This window comes from Myotis myotis, unplaced genomic scaffold, assembly GCF_014108235.1.
Source record: "Myotis myotis isolate mMyoMyo1 unplaced genomic scaffold, mMyoMyo1.p scaffold_m19_p_9, whole genome shotgun sequence".
NCBI lineage: Eukaryota > Metazoa > Chordata > Mammalia > Chiroptera > Vespertilionidae > Myotis > Myotis myotis.
In genome coordinates this window covers 34,185,313-34,204,267 of record NW_023416401.1, presented here as the reverse complement: position 1 = coordinate 34,204,267, position 18,955 = coordinate 34,185,313, and the positions used below count along the sequence as shown (strand labels likewise).

The window sequence follows — 18,955 nt, the reverse complement described above, 5'->3', positions numbered from 1 at the left end:
ATATTTAGTTAATTCAATTTTTGTCTCTTTTGTTATAATACGATTTGAAAATTCTGTCCTGCTATTCAAATATCTAAAACCATGTTACAGTAGAGATTAATAATCATGGCATAATTTATACATGTGAAGATAATAAACAAGAACAAACATTGTTTAAGCATCTGAATTCAACCCAGTGATCCAAAATATATAAACAACATGGTGACATAATGTAACTAATATTTATTATACCTGAATAAATGATTTACTGACTGAATGAATTAATGAATTATCTGCTATTCAATTGGCACAGAACTAAAAATGAAAGAAAATTTTAATCTCCATACTGCTGAGGGTTTTGGTTGTGAGACACACACTTTTACTTATGTTAGTGAGTATATAAATTGAAAAATACAAGGGGGCTAAAACAGGTTAACAACAATAATAAATAATACAATAGCTAATAAATTAATAATACACTAATAAACTCTGCTCCAAGTACTGACAACTGTAAACCTACTTCTGTCAGCCCCTGTATGTTTTTCTAATTCACCAACCTGTTTTCTTTTTTTAAAGAAAAAATATTTTTATTGATTTCAGAGAGGAAGAGAGAAGGAGAGAAACAATGATGAGAATCATTGATCAGATGCCTCCTGCATGCCCCCTACTGGGGATCAAGCCACAACCCAGGCATGTGCCCTGATTGGGAATTGAACCCCGGACCCTTCAGTCCCCAGGCCGATGCTCTATCCACTGAGCCAAACCAGCTCGGGCTATTTTTATTGATTGATTGATTGATTGATTGATTGATTTGAGAGAAACACCGACTTGTAGTTCCACTTATTTACTCATTCATTGGTTGATTCTTGCTCTAATCTACTGAGCTTCCTGGCCAGGGCCTGTGGCACCTTTATTTATAAAAGGCAAAAAAAAAACAAAACAAACACTGTAGCAACTATTAGGTAAATAAGTTCTAGAGCTATAATGCTCAATACATTCAATAATTCTGTATTAGAAACTTCAAAGAGGTTAAAAGACTAGACCTTAATTATTCTGAACACAAAAAAGAAATGATAATCACTTGACATGATAGAGATGTTAGCTAGTGCTACTGTAGTAATTATATTGTAATATATAAATGCATCGAACCAACAAATTGTACATTATAAACTTATACAACATTACATGGCAATTATATTTCAATAAGAAAATAAATACAATAGGCACTGAAAAAAGAACTAAACTAACCTAAACAACCTAACAAGGGCATGGATAAACAAATTTTGATATATTCATGAGGTGAAATACTACTCAGAAATAAAAATAAAACACCAATAAAATTAACAATGGATAATTCTCATAGGCCTAATGCTAAGAGAAAGAAGTCAGACACAAAAAATTTCATCATTTTATTCCATTTATATGCTGTTAAATAACAGGCAAAGCTAATCTAAACTGAAAAAAATATTCAGAACAGTAGTTCATCTTGCAAAGGGGAACAGTCTGGAACTGAAAATGTTCTGTATCCTGACAAGGCTGTGGTTTCCACCTATCTGTATGCATCAAAACTCATCCAACTATACCTTTAAGATGCATGCATTTCACTGTATGTAAATTGTTTCTCAATGAAAAGGAAAAATAAAAGAAACATTTATTACAGGACTGGGTGAACTATTTTAGCTCCACAAACATGCCTTTCCCATGCTGCTCTCTCCTGTGCACCTTCCTCATTCCTTGCTCCCTTCCTTTGAGTTCTTCCTTTGGGTTGTCTTCCTGCCCACTAAGCTGCCCCTCTTATATATGTTCTCCTTCCATGAGTTCTCAACCCCTGCACATCCTACAGCCCCAAGACTGAGCAGTCTGTGTACTTGCCCATCTCCCCCACGAGACCAAAGCCTCTGAGGGCCAGGGTCAGCCCCAGATAACAACTGAAGTGACAGTGATAAAAACCGACATATAGCCCCTGGCCAGTGTGGCTTAGTTGGCTGGAGTGTTGTCCCTTGCACCTGAAGGTCACAGGTTCTATGCAGAAGACAACCAATTGATGTGTCTCTTCCACATCAATTTCTCAATCTCTCTCTCTCTCTCTCCCTCTCTCTCTCTCTCTCTCTCTCTCTCTCTCTCTCTCCCTCTCCCTCTCCCTCTCCCTCTCCTTCTCCCTCTCCCTTTCCCTCTTCCTCCCTCCCTCCCTCTCTGGAGACAAAAGAAATAAAATAAATAAAAATTTTTAAAAAACAACCCAACATATATAAGGAACATATGTGTACTTTTTCTGTAGTAAGGGCCTTCCTTCGATGTCATTACTGTCTTGTTCATCAATGAATCCTGCAGAGATCATGAATTATTAATATATTTAGGGGACCTGGGGACCCAGGTCTCATACGGGGAGAAGCTGGTCTGTCCGGCAGCGGGCGAACTTGAAGGCGGCTTTCCCTCAGAGGTGCTTGCAGCCGTTACCGGGACACTGAGACCCGCGACTCCGGGCGGAGAATCGGCCATAGCTCCCTGATCCGCCCTTTGATTCCCTGAGACCCCGCCCCACCCAGGCTGCTGCAGAGGCTTTTGCATGTGAATGTACCTAACTGCAGCCCAGCCAGGCAGACCCGGAACTTCCAAGAGAAGGCCCAAGGCCCCGCAGCGGCTTGCATTGCTTCACAGCTGAGCCTCTTCGTGGCTCCTGCTGTGTGGCCTCAGGCAGAGGCTGAATTAGCACCTCCTTAGATCCAGGAGCCACTGTACCCAGTGGTCAGAGGGGGTCCATCCAGACTGCAACTCCTCAGATCCATAAGGGACGCACTCAGGGAGCAGACTCAGTGAGCACCAAAGCCCCACTGAAGCAAGTCTTGCCCCAGAAGGGTGTCTTCAGCACAGAAGTTCTCCCACTTTAGACACAGCTGATTCTCACAGCCAATTGGCCTGGAGGTCAATTCCTCCCAGTGATTCTACAACAACCAAGGCACCAAGAGTGCACCAAGAGTGTCCACCCCAGGTAACTGGGGAGGCTGAGCTACTGGGCCCTACAGGACACCTGGCGCGCAGGGCCACCCTATCAACACAGGGAAGCTGCCAAAATGCGGAGGCAAAGAAACAGGTCACAAATGGCAGAAATGGAGGAAAGCAAATGATTGGATATAGAGTTCAAGGCCACGTTTATAAGGTTTTTCAAGAATTTTATGGAAACCGCCGATAAATTTAATGAATCCCTCAATAAGTATAGTGAGACCATGGAGGACATGAAAAAGGACCAACTAGAAATTAAGCATACACTGACTGAAATAAAGAATAATTTACAGAGATCCAGCAGCAGACAAGAGGACCCCAAGAATCAAGTCAAAGATTTGAAATTCAAAGAAACAAAAAATACCCAACCGAAAAAGAAAAAAGAAAAGAGATTCCAAAAATATGAAGATAGTGTAAGGAACCTCTGGGACAACTTCAAGCGTACCAACATCAGAATTATAGGGGTGCCAGAAGGAGAGAGAGGGCAAGATATTGAAAACCTTTTTGAAGAAATAATGACAGAAAACTTCCCATACCTGGTGAAAGAAATGAACTTACAAGTCCAGGAAGCGCAGAGAACCCCAAACAAAAGGAATCCAAAGAGGACCACACCAAGACACATCATAATTAAAATGCCAAGAGCAAAAGATAAAGAGAGAATCTTAAAAGCAGCAAGAGAAAGACAGTCAGTTACCTACAAGGGTGTACCCATACGACTTTCAGCTGATTTCTCAACAGAAACCATGCAGGCCAGAAGAGAGTGGCAAGAAATATTCAAAGTGATGAATAGCAAGAACCTGCAACCAAGATTACTTTATCCAGCAAAGCTATCATTCAGAATAGAAGGTCAGATAAAGAGCTTCACGGATAAGAAAAAGCTAAAGGAGTTCATCACCACCAAACCAGCATTATATGAAATGCTGAAAGGTATTCTTTAAGAAGAGGAAGAAGAAAAAGGAACTCTGACCATTTGCCACAGCATGGATGGAACTGGAGAGCGGATAAATACCGCATGATCTCACTCATTTGTGGAATATAATGAACAACATAAGCTGATGACTGTCGGGACTTGGAGGGAAGGTAGGGGAGGGTGGGGGTAAGGGGGAAAGATCAACCAAAGGACTTATATGCAAGCATATAGGCCTAATCAATGGACGTGGACAACGGGGGGGTGAGGGCATGAGCGGGGGGGGGGGGGGGGTAGAGGGTAACGTGGGGACAAGGACACATATGTAATATCTTAATCAATAAAAAATATATTAAACACATGCACACACACACAAAAAAAAAAATTAACAAGAGCAGCTGCCTCTGCTCAGTAAGTGTGCATTACACGTTGGGCCGTGTTCCGTGTTCACACAAATAAAAAACAAACAAAAAAAAAAAACAACCCAACATATATAAGGAACATATGTGTACTTTTTCTGTAGTAAGGGCCTTCCTTCGATGTCATTGCTGTCTTGTTCATCAATGAATCCTGCAGAGATCATGAATTATTAATATATTTAGTGCTCTCAGATATGATGGAATGTATCAAAAGGTAATTCCTGGTTGTTAGAATTGCAAATGATTTTTTAAAAAACATTTTCCTTATATTTTTCTGTATTTTTAAAAGGTTTTACTTTTATATCAGAACAAAGGAATTTTCTGTATAGAAAAAAGGTCAACTGAAGGCATTAAAAACAAAGAGCTTTTGAGGTATAGCTGAGCTACTTTGTTTTTTTTATTTATTAAAGCTTTCTTTTTAAAGATGAAGGTTGTTACAATTTGAATAGATTACTAAGTAAAAAGCAAAAAAAAAAAAAAAAGCAAATGCTGGAATGAATTCCAACAGTACTGTAATTATCAAAGAAATATTTCTTTGGAAATTACAGCTTATCTTTTTTTTTTTTTAGCTTTAATATAACAGGAAGAAATAATTATTTCAGAATGGACCTCCCCTTCTTTCCATAAATACACAAAAAAGCTTTATTTTGAAGCCAAAACAGTTGGGGATCTGAAAGTATATTTTTACAGAATCTTGAAAACGATTTTCCCTAATTCACCAGAATTCTTTCCAAGGCCCAGTCTAAGAAGAACTGACGAGTAAGAGATACTGTAATAGTATGACCATTCAAAACAAAAAGAGGGGGAAAAAAGCGGGGGGAAAGTTTGGTAAACTAAATTTTGTTAAATGGAGAAACGGTTTGGCAAACCACCATTGATAATACACAAGTGATAAGGTTTAAAAATAAAGCTTGTCAAGAAATGAAACTCCATATAGTTCTTAAAGCCTGGCCTCAGTTACTTTCATTTATTCAGCTCACTTGTCATTAACATCGAACAAATTAAGGTACAATATCTGTATCCCCATCTCTGGTCCCCATTTGATCCTATAGCTCTGTCACCTACAGGTGTGGCACCTGGAAGATAAGCTGGGGGAGGCTGCCAGGAGAGACCTTTGCAAAGTAAGAGGCAGTGGTAGCTTTAGGGCTCAGGTTCTTTACCCCCCTCCCAGGGACAGCCAGGGTTGCTTCATGTTTCCTCCGTGTGAATCTCTGCTGACTTCAGTGACTGGGTGGCCCATAGAGCACAGGGGAAGTGGCATGTGTGACCCTGGAGGCCAACTCTACAGGGACACAACTTCTGCCTCTTTCTCTGGAACGTTCATGCCGGAGCCCTGAACTGTCTTAGAACCAACCTACCTTAATGCCGCCATGCTATGAGGAGGCCAGTGGCCCACATGGAGGGCAACGCAGAGCAATCCTGGGACCACATGAAGAGCGAGCTTGACCAGCCCCCAGCTGCCCAAGCATCCTCCCCTGCTGCCAGGACACCCTCTCCAGCTTCACCACTGCCCCCACCCCAATCTCCCCCAGCACCCTTCCCAGAGGCTCCATCTCCAGCCCCCAGGGACTGCAGCCTTAGACGCCCACTCAATCAAGCTTTTCCTAAAATCTTGACCCACAGAAATTTAGATAGATATAAAATGAACGTTGTTGTTTTAAGCCATAAAGGTCTGCAGTGATTTCTTACACAGAAATAAACAACTGGAAGAGAAGCTGTGTATGAGAAAATAAAATGAGATCATTAAAATGTGAAATATATATATCTATGAGAATAGCAGAGAACAGGACAAAGTAGAAAAAAAAATGTCTGAATAACAAGAACTTAGTGTTGATTACTTCCAAATTGTAACGAAGACCTTAAGATTTCTTCTAATCTATTCATTTTGCCAAACAAATTCAAGAAAAACTTAGTATTTTAAATTGGTTGAGACTAGTATACTAGAAAACTGAAAGGGAATCATTTAAATAAACATGAGTGCACAGTAGGAGGAATTTCTACCCGTTTCCAGGAAAGGTCTCTGACTGACCTTTTTAAAGAAACAGCCAAGACTCATTTGTAATGAGAAGCTCCAATTTACATGCAATTCTTGTTCTAAAAAGCTTTCAAGATTTTCAGCCTTAAAAAATGTGCGTATTCTTTTCTTATTTACCCTGTCATTGTGCTTAGCAAACACTCTCTATTGGATAGTACAATAATAAACCTCAATCTAGTTCTGGTTAATTTTTCAGAAATTTTGGGGGAAAAAACAACAGACATTCAAATTAATGAGGTTTTATAAAACCCAGCAAACAAGCAGCTCTTGTCTAGGGGTTTGCATAAAACAAAGGCCCCTCTGTGATTATGTTCCCACAACAAAGTGCTACTTCCTAATTAAACCTACACAGAAAACAAAAGCCGTTCTTCAAAAGGCAGCTTTATTTTCAATGCCTTAGGAAACGTTTCCTTTTCTATGAAATATATTTAGTCTTCTAAAGGAACATTACAAATTTTCACTCACAAATCCGACCACTCCTAGTAAAATTTTCACCCAGGTTTAAACCTTTTTTTAAAGGAGAACACAAAACACTGATTTATTTTCCAGTTTCTTGGCCAAAAAACACATTAGGTAGCACCCAGATCTACCAGTAACAGCAAACGCATGAACAAGTGTTAAAACTGCCTCCATGGAGCGGGGAAGGACCCTCTGAGCCACAATGCATCCTGGGCAAAGAGAATAAGCCAAGGGGCTGGGGAAGAACCTGAACACTCCCAAATCAGGAGGAAATTGTAAGAGCTCCTGCCGTTTTTCCTATAAAATCATAATTCAAGGGGAAACAATGATAGGAAGCCAAGAATAAATGAGGTGGGATTGTCACATAGTATAGAAGGAACCAGGGGTCCTGATTTTCAATCCCCGCTTCGTACACATATATAGATTCTACATGCTATACATAGGTTATATACTACATATAATTCTATAACACTGTTTTACTAAATTCTACATTATTCTAAATTCTATAACACTACATTCTATATACTACACATAATCTATATACTATATACAGATTTACATATATACATTTACATACAGTGAGGCCTTGACTTATGAGTTTAATTCGTTCCGAGACCAAGCTCGTTAAAGAGCTCGTTAAGGAGCTCGTTAACTCAAATTACTCTGTCAACTCAATGCAAAGAATCGGCCGAGAGACAGCTGGTATCTCAAAAAACTCATTAGTCGGGACACTCGTAAGTCAAGGCCCCACTGTATTCGTATATAATATATAGATTCCTATATAATACAGGCAATCAACATTCCTTTTGAAAGGAATAATCAAAATAAAAAACTAACCACAAACTTGCAATATGAATCTTAAAATTGATATGTATTCACTTCATTACTTCACTGGCATACATATGAGAGCAATCTTTTTTTTCACCCATCGCAGAAAAAAAAAAACAGCAAAATGCCTGGCATGGGAATTCTTATGCAAATCATGGGTAAGCCATATAGAAGAATATTGATGCAACTTTAATTATACTGGGAAATGCTCCTGCTCTGAAGTTAAATAAAACATCAGGACATAAGCATGTCTGACATAAATCTCAGCCTAAGGGATTGTATCAGCCAGTGATGCAGACAGAACCCAGGCCCTTGAAGCTCAGTAAGTGCTTACCCTTGAGCAAGTTCCTTAGCTCTCTGTTTTAGTTTTTGTCATTTGTCAAAAGGAGATCATAATAGAACCAAATTCATAGGCTGAATATGACGATTCAATGACATAACCCCCATCAGGTGCTGAGCACAAGGTCTGGCCCACATTACGCATGTAAGAAAGGATACCGCAGCATCACTGAATGCACAGAAAAGCATGCAAACGTCTAAAAGTAAAATGCTGATATTATCAGGGGTTGCTTCAGAGTGAAGAGAAAGGATCGTAAGTTTTTCTACCTCTTTACACTTATTGTACCTTCTATGTATTTTTCTACAATTATCCCATTTTATTTTTATAACGAGACAAAAAAAAAATAGAATTGACTTATGAATTTGCTTTCTCAAAATCTGCTTAATTGCACTTCTTGCCTAACCCTATTAGCTAACCTCTATTAGATTATAGGAAGGTCTTGTTTAAAGATTTTCTTGGTGAAAGCTGAAGATCTCTGGGACTTCTCAGTCATCTGTGGATTACAAACATGACAGGGAGAAAGGAAACGTTTGCTTAGCATGAGGAATTTGTCAGGCGCTCGACCAGGAGCGGCCCTCCTCCTTAATGCCTACAGCATTCTATTTGTAAACGAGGAAAACATAGCACCCACTACACTTTACACATCTCCCCCCACTCTGTTTTCCTTTCATTGCCCAGGTACAAGTAATCACCTATTGAGAAGATAGTATTTGTGTGGATTGCCAAGCAAATCTACCTTTTAAGCTCTGTTTTGTGGGGCTTTGAGTGGAGGTACTAGCAGGAGGCTGAGATACTAGAGGAGGTAGGGAGGCTGGAGGAGGGAGGCAGGGAGGCAGGGAGGCTGGGAGAGGTATTGCTCCTCTCTGTGTACCTGCTGTTCTGCTGGTGCCCTTCACCCTGGCTGCAGCACTTGACTGCAGTCTCCAGCCTCCCAGCACTCCCCATATGAGCCTCCTCATCACCAATCAGAGGTAAAACATTCTCTTCCAAGCCTGTAGGTGTGAATAACCCCAGTCACCTCCCTAAGTTCTCCTCAGCCCTTACTATCTCAGCGCTATCCTGGAACTCCCTTTCCACTTCTCCAACACTATTTAGCCAGTTCCTCACACTAGATATGTTCCTTTAAATACCTGGTATGGTTTCTGCTTCCCTGATTGGACCCTGGCTGATACATAACAGCATGTATTTCATATACATTAACTTTTTAAAATTGTAGTAAAATATACATAACACAAAAATTACCATTTTAGCCATTTTTAAGTGCACAGTTCAGTGGCATTAAGTAATTCACATTGTTGTGCAACCATCACCACCATCCACCTCCAGAACTTTTTCATCTTCCCAAACTGAAATTCTGCAACCATGAAACAGTAACTCCTCACCCCTCCTCCCCCATGTGTTGCATGTATCAGAATTTGCTTCCTTCTTAAGGCAGAATAATATCCCATCCTATGCATATGCCATATTTCGTTCACCCATTCACTCTTGGACACTTGGGCTGCTTCCACCTTTTAGCTATTGTGAATAGTGCTGCTATGAATATAGCTGTGAAATATCTTCCTGCTTCCGATTTCTTTGAGAATATACCTAGAAGTGGAAATGCCAGATCACATGGAAATTCTATGTTTACCTTTTGGAAGAATCACCACAGCACTGCATCGTTTTACATTCTTACCAGCAAGGCATGAGGGGCAGCTGCTCTTCATCCTCCCATCCCTTATTTTCTGTTTTCAATTTTTTTTACAATAGCCATGTAATGAGTGTGCAGTGGTATCTCATTGTGGTTTTAACTTTCATTTCCCTAATGAGTAAAGATGTTGAGTATTTTGTCACCTACCCAGTTTATTAACTTTTAAAGTAGTGTGTCTCAAACTGGAAATCCTTGGGGTCTTTTATCGAGAAGCTTTACCATAACGTGTACCTAGTGATAGAATTATCAGGGCCTGAAAGAATGTTGACAATTATACAATTCAAGATCCATCAAATGTGCAAGCTCTCTTTCTCTTGGTAGAATTTCTGTAAAATTCTAAGTTGTCACAAAAGGTCCCTGGCTCACTCTCGTGGTGTAGTGCTAAAGAAACTAACACAAGTATGTTAGCTTTACGTTTGTTATTTTTCTTAAAAAAAAATACCACACTCATTCAATACCCATAGATTTTCATAAAAGGAAGGTATTACTAAGTACCTAAGTGTTAATTCCAAAATGTTGTGAGTCGATGTAAAAAATAAAGAGTAGGCACTATTTTGAAGAAGTAAATAAATCAAATCATTCCTCTTGTAATATGTTACTAAAGCAAACACTCTGTAGTTAAATCTTATTGCAAACCACACAACATTTATAGAGTTTCTGATAACACCACTTTTTATTTTCTTCAGCTTATCTTTCAGGCAGCCAAACATCATACACTGAAGCTAAAAAAATATCATAATTTCAATGGGATGATCAGCCAGAGAATCAAGATCGGGATCCATGTCTTCAGCATAGCCAACACAGAATGAAAGTGGCTAATTTGGTCATGAAACCTCAGGAGCTGACATGTTATTAAAGTACATGAACACATTTATAATATGAAGCTGTTATGACTCCTAATTATATTAAAGTCTATAAATTTACTTTAGAAACCTATACTTTAATTACACATTTTTACAGGAATGTAACTAAGAAGTCAAAAGGCTCATTTATCGATTGTCATCTTTTAATCAGGCTGCAAACAAAAAAAGAGGAGGGGAACGTGAAAAAGCATTTATTAGCACCGCAATGATTCACTCAGTGCCTCAACTCTGCCAATGTCTGGGCCTGCAAGAGTGAACCAGGCAACCCTCAAGAAATATTAACCGGGAAAGGAAAGGAAAGAAAAGAGAGAGAAGAGGAGGAGGAAGAGGAAGAAGACAGCTGTGGCCTCTGCCTTAGCGGGGTGTATAATCCAGAAATTAACTAGTACCTGGCTAATGGCTGACCTGCCAGAGAAACATGCAGATTTGACAACAGGAAAAAGTCATCAGAAGGTGTAGCCATGCTCTAGATTGGAGTGTCAGTGAGACCTGAAAACAAGGGTGTGATGTGGGAGAAAAAGGAGATGACTTTATAAGGGAGAGATCAGGCTGTCAACACCTATACAGGATTCAAATTTCGTCTCATTACAACAGAGACAACCAAGCTGGGGTGCAACCGAAGTAGCGATTTAACTGGAATTTCGAGTCTTTAGAGCTGAGTTTAGTTTGTAGGAAATAAAGGGTATAAGGAACAAGTTAACAAAACCATGATGAAACAATCTGACAGACCCAGAACGTGGGCTGTTCTACAAGACTATTAGCCTAGCCCAGTGATGGCAAACCTTTTGAGCTCGGCGTGTCAGCATTTTGAAAAACCCTAACTTTGGTGCCGTGTCACATAGAATTTTTTTGATATTTGCAACCATAGTAAAACAGAGATTTATATTTTTGATATTTAAATAAATACATCTGAGAAAGTTTTGCTCAAAAGTAAACACAATGCACTTTAAAAAAAAATGAAAGCACAGCAGAGATTTTGCATTGTGTAAAAGGAAAAAAAATCACTGAGCACTAATTATTTTAAACAATCTTAATTTATAAGCTTATCTTAAAACACTAGAAATTACCTAGCAGTTTATAACTGTATGCACAGCTGACCCTTGAACAGCATGGGTTTTAATTCAATAAATTCCTGTAGTGTTTTCGGTTCCTGGTTGGGAAGCTGTAGATGCAGAGTGCCCCTAACTCACTCCTGTGTTATTCAAGGGTCAACTGCACATGCCTGTTTTTAAAATATGCCTTAAAGACCTAAAACTGATACCCCTGTGGTATTTCTCAAGCTGACGCAATTCAACTTAAAGCAAAAGGTTTCCCTTCGGGATGAAGTCAGGCGTGACATGTTGCAAGACAAAGGACAGTCTAAGATGCATCTGAAGTCAATACATAAAATGTCCAGCAGTTTCTTTGGCCAAACACATATAACACCGCATTTCTGATGAAAATGGTTACACTTTTTCCCTTAAAAAAGGAAAATAAATTGAAAAGGTGATGGGAAAATCAAATTCTCCTGCAGAAGCATCCTTCTGACTGAAATAAAAACAAAATCCAGGGTGGCCTGGCCAGTGTGCCTCAGTTGTTCCATGCACCGAGAGGTCACGGGTTCAGTTCTGATCAGGTACATGCCTGGGTTGTGGGCCCAATCCTCAGTGAGGGGGTGAAAGGAAACAGCTAACCAATGTTTCACTCTTATCAATGTTTTCTCTGTCTCCTCTCTCTCTCTCTCTCACTTCTTCTTCTCTCTCTCTCTCTCTCTCTAAAGTCAATAAAAATGTATTTTAAAAAACAACAACAAAACAAATTCCATGGCAAAAAAGGAGTTCCTTTATCTACTTTTCTCTAGGTGGGTTTGAAAATATTACAGCATGACATTACTTCAGGACATATGGCTGAAAGGCATCAGAAATGTTATTTTACTTACATAAGACTATGATCCTAGACTTGGGAAAATGTCTCCTGAGCTGTACATGTTGGTCATTTCTGTATTTACTGTTATAAGAGATCAAAAGCTCCTTTCACATAAGTATACACAGACTTGCCGTGTCTTCTCCTTAAAATCTTGCACATTTTTAAACTATTACCTATTCAAAGAATTATAATAACTTGTCATTAACTCTCCAAAATTCCTATTACAACCCTACAGTGCACATTTCAACTATTTGTCTCAACTGACATTTTACATGATATTGAAGAGTTCTAACAAAAGAGAATCAAATGGAAATAAATAAGAATATCATGCAATGGCTTTTCTTGAGAACTGAAATCAAATTGTGGCAATAGCTGGCATCTCTCTTTTTCATCCTTTGACTCAGATAATTTTTACCCATTTCCAGAAATTTGGGTGCAACCAGGGCCCATACCATATTTTTCTCCATTCTATTGCATGGACTTGAAGCAAATCCAGAGGATGCAAGTGTGGCCTGAGCCAATTATACCTTGTCTTTCCCAACTCAAGCTGAAGGCTTGCTCACAGAAGTACTGGACAACTCCACCTTACTCATGGCCCTCACAGACAGCATGACAAGGGTGAGGCATGGTCAAGAGGTTTAACAGTATCCTCTTTTGTTTCCAAGCCTTATTTTCTACAGTAACTTGGCACAGTAATAATCTACATATATAAAAGCCTAAACGCCCAAAGGACTGAACGCAGGAGTTGCCTCCTGATGGTCAGTGCGCTCCCACTGCCAACCTCCCATGGTCGGCCAATGTCCCACAGTCCCTCCCCATGACTAGCCAACCTCCCGCAGTCTCCCCCTCCCCCCCAGCCAGCCAACCCCAATCACCCCAATATGGACTAGGCAAGACAGCCCCGATCGGGCCCAATTGCCGGCCAGGCCAAGGGACCCCAACTGTGCATGAATTCGTGCACCAGGCCTCTAGTGGCAAGATAATAAGCTTGAAAGGCAGAAAATACATGGATGTGTCTGTCGTCATCTGGTACACAGTCTGCCATAGGCTCCTAAATGAATGAGGGTGCCCTGCTGACACAGTTTCTAAGAGCATCAAACCCCACTGAAAAAAATTTCACTCATTTTCTCAAAGATTCCTGGGAATGAGAAATGTGACAAGCAATGGTACCATGGACTACTTTTGTATATCCCTTAACTTCACCTTGGAGAAAAACAGTGAGAACAGAACGTAAACATGGTTAGAAATAAGGTAGACTTTCCCAAAGGTCAGCAACCCATAGACATTCTTCAACAGTTTTTGCCTTACCTACCTGTCTTAAGTCCAAAGTGATTGTGACCCAGTGATATTCTCTCCCATTTTGAATACTGGGACTTTGCCACCAGTTATTGGTGCCATCTATCGCATTTGATATTGGATGGCGTTCTGTTAAAAAAAAAAAAAAAAGAAACATAATACCCTCTAGATCCATCCATGTTGTCACAATAGCATGATTTTATTCTTTTTATGGCTGAGTAATATTCCATTGTATATATGTACCACATCATCTTTACCCATTTATCTATCAATGGGCACTTAGGTTGCTTCTAAGTCTTAACTATTGAAAATAATGCTGCAATGAACATAGGGATACATATGCCTTTTTTAATTAGTGTTCAGGGTTTTTTTGGATAAATACACAAAAGTGGAACTTCTGGGTCATATGGTAATTCTATTTATAATTTTTTTAGGAACCTCCATACTACTTTCTATAGTGGCTGAAACTAATATAATATTTCATATCAACTGTAATTAAACAAAATTATAAAAATATAAAAGGAATAAAAATATGCATACCTCTCAGCTTTTGGTTTAAAATTTTTAACTTCTAAACTGTATGCTAGTGGAAATGAATAGCACTGAAGGTCAACACAATTCTCACGGTTTCCTAATAAAAGTCTTCACAATCATTTCAAAACAAATAGATTCCCACGGGTACTTCCAAGTAGAAGGAGCAACACTTGCCTTTGGGGTTGGCACTGTTGCCATCGCAGATCCGGCACTGGGGGTTGCGCACAGGTCGACCGGGCACGTGCTCCACGAGTTTGCAGAACATTTCAGGCCCCTTCTCACCGCAGGTCGCATTGGTGATGATGTGAGCATTGCTGGCAAGATTGAGAATGGCAGGAAACAGGCCTGAAAGTGAAAATTCACCAAATCAGTTCAGCCACTTGAAATAGAAAAGGATAGGATTACTTCATCTCACTTTTCAGGTGAATCAGAAAGAGATTGGAAATCTATGTGCTGAGTGAAGGAAGTCTTACACAAAAGCAGTTATATAGTGGTTTCATTTATATGAAATTCTAGGACAAGACAAACTCATCTACGAGAAGAAACTCTGACCAGCAGTGGCAGAGGGTGGGGATTTACTATGAAGGGACACAAGGAAACTTTCTGAGGTAATAAAATCATATGATGCTGTTGTGGAAAATCATAGAATGCATGAGATTTGAGTTGATTGGTATGTCCCACTCTACGTAAATTTTACCTCAAATTTGGAGAGAACCAAGATGGCGGCATAGGTTAACGCCGGAGTTTGCTGCTTTGAACAACTACTTCAAAAGTGAAACCAAAAAACGGAAGGGACATCACCCAGAACCACAGGAACGCTGGCTGAGTGGAAGTCCTACAACTAGGAGGAAAGAGAAACGCATACGGACACTCAGAGGAGGCGCAGTGCTGAAGTCAAATTCTGAGGTGCGGAGTGCGCGGAGCGGGCTGGCGGCGGAGGGCGCGGTTGGCGTTTTCAATCGGGAGGGAGTCGCAGACTCTGAGCTCCAGATCCGGGCGAGTCTTTAGGGACCCAGACTCAAACGGGAGAAGCGGGACTGTCTGGCTTCGGTCAGAGCGAGTGCAGCTTTCTCTCTGAGCTTTGCAGCGGGTGCTGGGACTCAGAGAGGCAGAGCCCCTGGGGACAGGACTGAGAGCCGCCATAACTGCTCTCTTTGGCCCACCCTGTTGATCCTGTGCGACCCGCCCCGCCCAAGCCCTGCACACAGGCATTTGCCGGATAGCCTCAGGCAAACGCCAGATTAGCACCTCCCTAGAGGACAGAAGTTCTCTCACTGCTGACACAGCTGATTCTCATAGCCACTTGGCCTGGAGGTCAAACCCTCCCTGGAATTAGCTACAACAATCAAGATTTAACTATAAGACTGCGAACAAAGACCACTAGGGGGTGCACCAAGGAAGCATAACAAAATGCGGAGACAAAGAAACAGGACAAAATTGTCAATGGAAGATATAGAGTTCAGAACCACACTTTTAAGGTCTCTCAAGAACTGTTTAGAAGCCGCCGATAAACTTAATGAGATCTACAAGAAAACTAATAAGACCCTCGATCTTATATTGGGGAACCAACTAGAAATTAAGCATACACGGACTGAAATAACGAATATTATACAGACTCCCGACAGCAGACCAGAGGAGCGCAAGAATCAAGTCAATGATTTGAAATGCGAGGAAGCAAAAAACACCCAACCGGAAAAGCAAAATGAAAAAAGAATCCAAAAATGCGAGGATAGTGTAAGGAGCCTCTGGGACAGCTTCAAGCGTACCAACATCAGAATTATAGGGGTGCCAGAAGATGAGAGAGAGCAAGATATTGAAAACCTATTTGAAGAAATAATGACAGAAAACTTCCCCCACCTGGTGAAAGAAATGGACTTACAGGTCCAAGAAGCGCGGAGAACCCCAAACAAAAGGAATCCAAAGAGGACCACACTAAGACACATCATAATTAAAATGCCAAGAGCAAAAGATAAAGAGAGAATCTTAAAAACAGCAAGAGAAAGAAACTCAGTTACCTACAAGGGAATACCCATACGACTGTCAGCTGATTTCTCAACAGAAACTTCGCAGGCCAGAAGGGAGTGGCAAGAAATATTCAAAGTGATGAATACCAAGAACCTACAACCAAGATTACTTTATCCAGCAAAGCTATCATTCAGAATTGAAGGTCAGATAAAGAGCTTCACAGATAAGGAAAAGCTAAAGGAGTTCATCACCACCAAACCAGGATTATATGAAATGCTGAAAGGTATCCTTTAAGAAGGGGAAGAGGAAGAAAAAGGTAAAGATACAAATTATGAACAACAAATATGCATCTATCAACAAGTGAATCTAAGAATCAAGTGAATAAATAATCTGATGAACAGAATGAACTGTAGATTATAATAGAATCAGGGACATAGAAAGGGAATGGACTGACTATTCCTGGGGGGGAAAGGGGTGTGGGAGATGCGGGAAGAGACTGGACAAAAATCGTGCACCTATGGATGAGGACAGTGGGTGGGGAGTGAGGGCGGAGGGTGGGGCGGGAACTGGGAGGAGGGGAGTTATGGGGGGAAAAAAAAGAGGAACAAATGTAATAATCTGAACAATAAAGATTTAATTAAAAAAAAAATAAAATGATAATAAAAAAAAAAAAAATTTTACCTCAATTTTAAAAAAATCATAAAAAATGTTGGTGTAAATGCTGAACAGTTTAGGAGTAAAGTGTACTCATTTTGAAATGCACCAAAAATAAGCTGGATTGATGGGTAGGTAGAGATGGTTACAGGGACAGACAGGTAACAAAGTGGAGTAAAATGCTCATTGTAGACTCTCAGTGGGAAGATAGATGTTCACTGTACAGTTCTTTCTGCTTTTCTGATGCAAATTTTTATGAAATGTTGTGAAAATAGATTTTAAGAAGTTTCAAATGATCCAGTGCACATATATGCCAATGAGATTCAAACACCTTTCACTTATAAGAAGGGCATCCATTTCCTACCCATGTTGTTCCAGTCGCCTCTGCTAGCACTAACAAGGTCTCTCCTATCATTACCCAGGATACTTTTCTCTCTCCTCCTCCTTTCTGGACTGTTTTCTTTGGTGAGCAAAACTTGAGAGCACAAAGATCTACTTTTTCCCAAATTCTCTTCAATTCAGTAGTAATCTTTGCCTTTGTACAGTTCTTTTGTCTACAGTGAATTTTATCTTTAAGCAGCTGGTCCAAATTATTCAGAAAACAATTTTTCGATGACTGTGAGGAAAATAACTCCATTAGGTTCTTTAGAGATTTGACTTTATCTTGGGATGAGAGGATAATAGCAGTGAGATTCTATGAAGACCCAGAAAGCACATGTACAGGATGTTGAAGAGGCTGCTACATGAAAGGGCATCGTGAATGGAGAGAGAGTATTGAAAGGCGGGGTCTTAGCTAAGTGGGGTTTTTCTAATTTACAAGAAGTTGATCTTCAGAGATCACAGAAGATAATCCTTTCTTTATAAAGAATATAGAGTCAATGTTATTTCTGAAATATTTCCTTTCCAGTGAAATTTTTTAAAAGCACAATCTAATGTTAGTAATATGGAAGCAATTCATGTCTTCGACTTTTATTTTTTTTAGGCACTGCTTAATCTTGTCAATAATCTTTATTATAAATATCTTAATGATTTAATTTATAAAATAAAATGATTATTTTTGTAAGAGTTCCTAAATTTAAAGACTTGCCATCTACCTAAAAAAAAGTAACTTTTTTTTTAAAGTGGCCCATCTTTATTTTTTTATCTTTTTATCTTTTTAATTTAAATTCTTTATTGTTTAAAGTAATACAAGAGTCTCCTTTTTCCCTCATTGACCACTCCCCAGCCGCTGCCACCCCCCAGCACATGACCTCACCCCCCTGTCTGTGTCCATTGGTTATGCTCATATGCATGCATACAAGTCCTTTGGTTGATCTCTTAACCCCCACCAGCTCCACCTTCTCTCATAGTTTGAACAGTCTATTCGATGCTTCTATGTCTCTGGTTCTATTTTTGTTCATTGGTGTATGTTGTTCATTATATTCCACAAATGAGTGAAATCATGTGATATTTATCTTTCTCTGACTGGCTAAAAAGTAACTTATTAGATAGTCTTTCAAAGACTTTCCATATAAAACAGAGCTACCTATTAGTAGTTCTATCACAGCAGAATGACCCTATTCAAGTCAACAGTCCCTTAGCTTCTCAATAGAAAATAGTAATTGGATATTTGTATGTTAGAGCACTAATTATTAATTTTGGAGCATAACACAGACACATCATATACTATCTTTAATATGTCACATTATATTTTCATTTTTAACTTAAAGTTTTTCATTTTTATCATATTCCTTTAAAGGGATTTATTTTTCAATCAAAAAGGCTTTATGAGGAAACAGATGAATCTTTATCTTTAATTATGCAGTTCCCCAAATTAGTATTATTTTTTTTAATTTTGTTTTATTGCTTAAAGTATTACAAAGAGTATTACATATGTCTCCTTTTTTCCCCCCACCCCCTTGACCTCCCCCTGGCCTCCCCTACCCCCAGTGTCTTGTGTCCATTAGTTATGCTTATTAATCCTTACTGAGGACATGCTTAGAGGGAGGGAGGGGGGAGGAGAAAGAGAGAGAGAAAAAGAGAGAGAGAAACATCGACCAGTTGCCTTTTATATGTGCCTGGGGATCGAACCACAACCTGTG

At 39.6% G+C, this 18,955-nt stretch overlaps 1 protein-coding gene across 1 annotated transcript in view; it reads right to left on the bottom strand.

Moving 5' to 3' along the window:
• LAMA1 (laminin subunit alpha 1) overlaps nt 1–18,955 on the bottom strand; it is a 160,732-nt gene that overhangs the window by 117,550 nt on the left and 24,227 nt on the right. Inside the window, exons 2-3 of the mRNA XM_036322699.1 lie at nt 14,430–14,600; nt 13,738–13,850 (exon numbers count right to left, since the gene is read on the bottom strand). Of these exons, the coding sequence (XP_036178592.1) occupies nt 13,738–13,850; nt 14,430–14,600 (284 nt within the window). The remainder of the gene's footprint in view (nt 1–13,737; nt 13,851–14,429; nt 14,601–18,955) is intronic.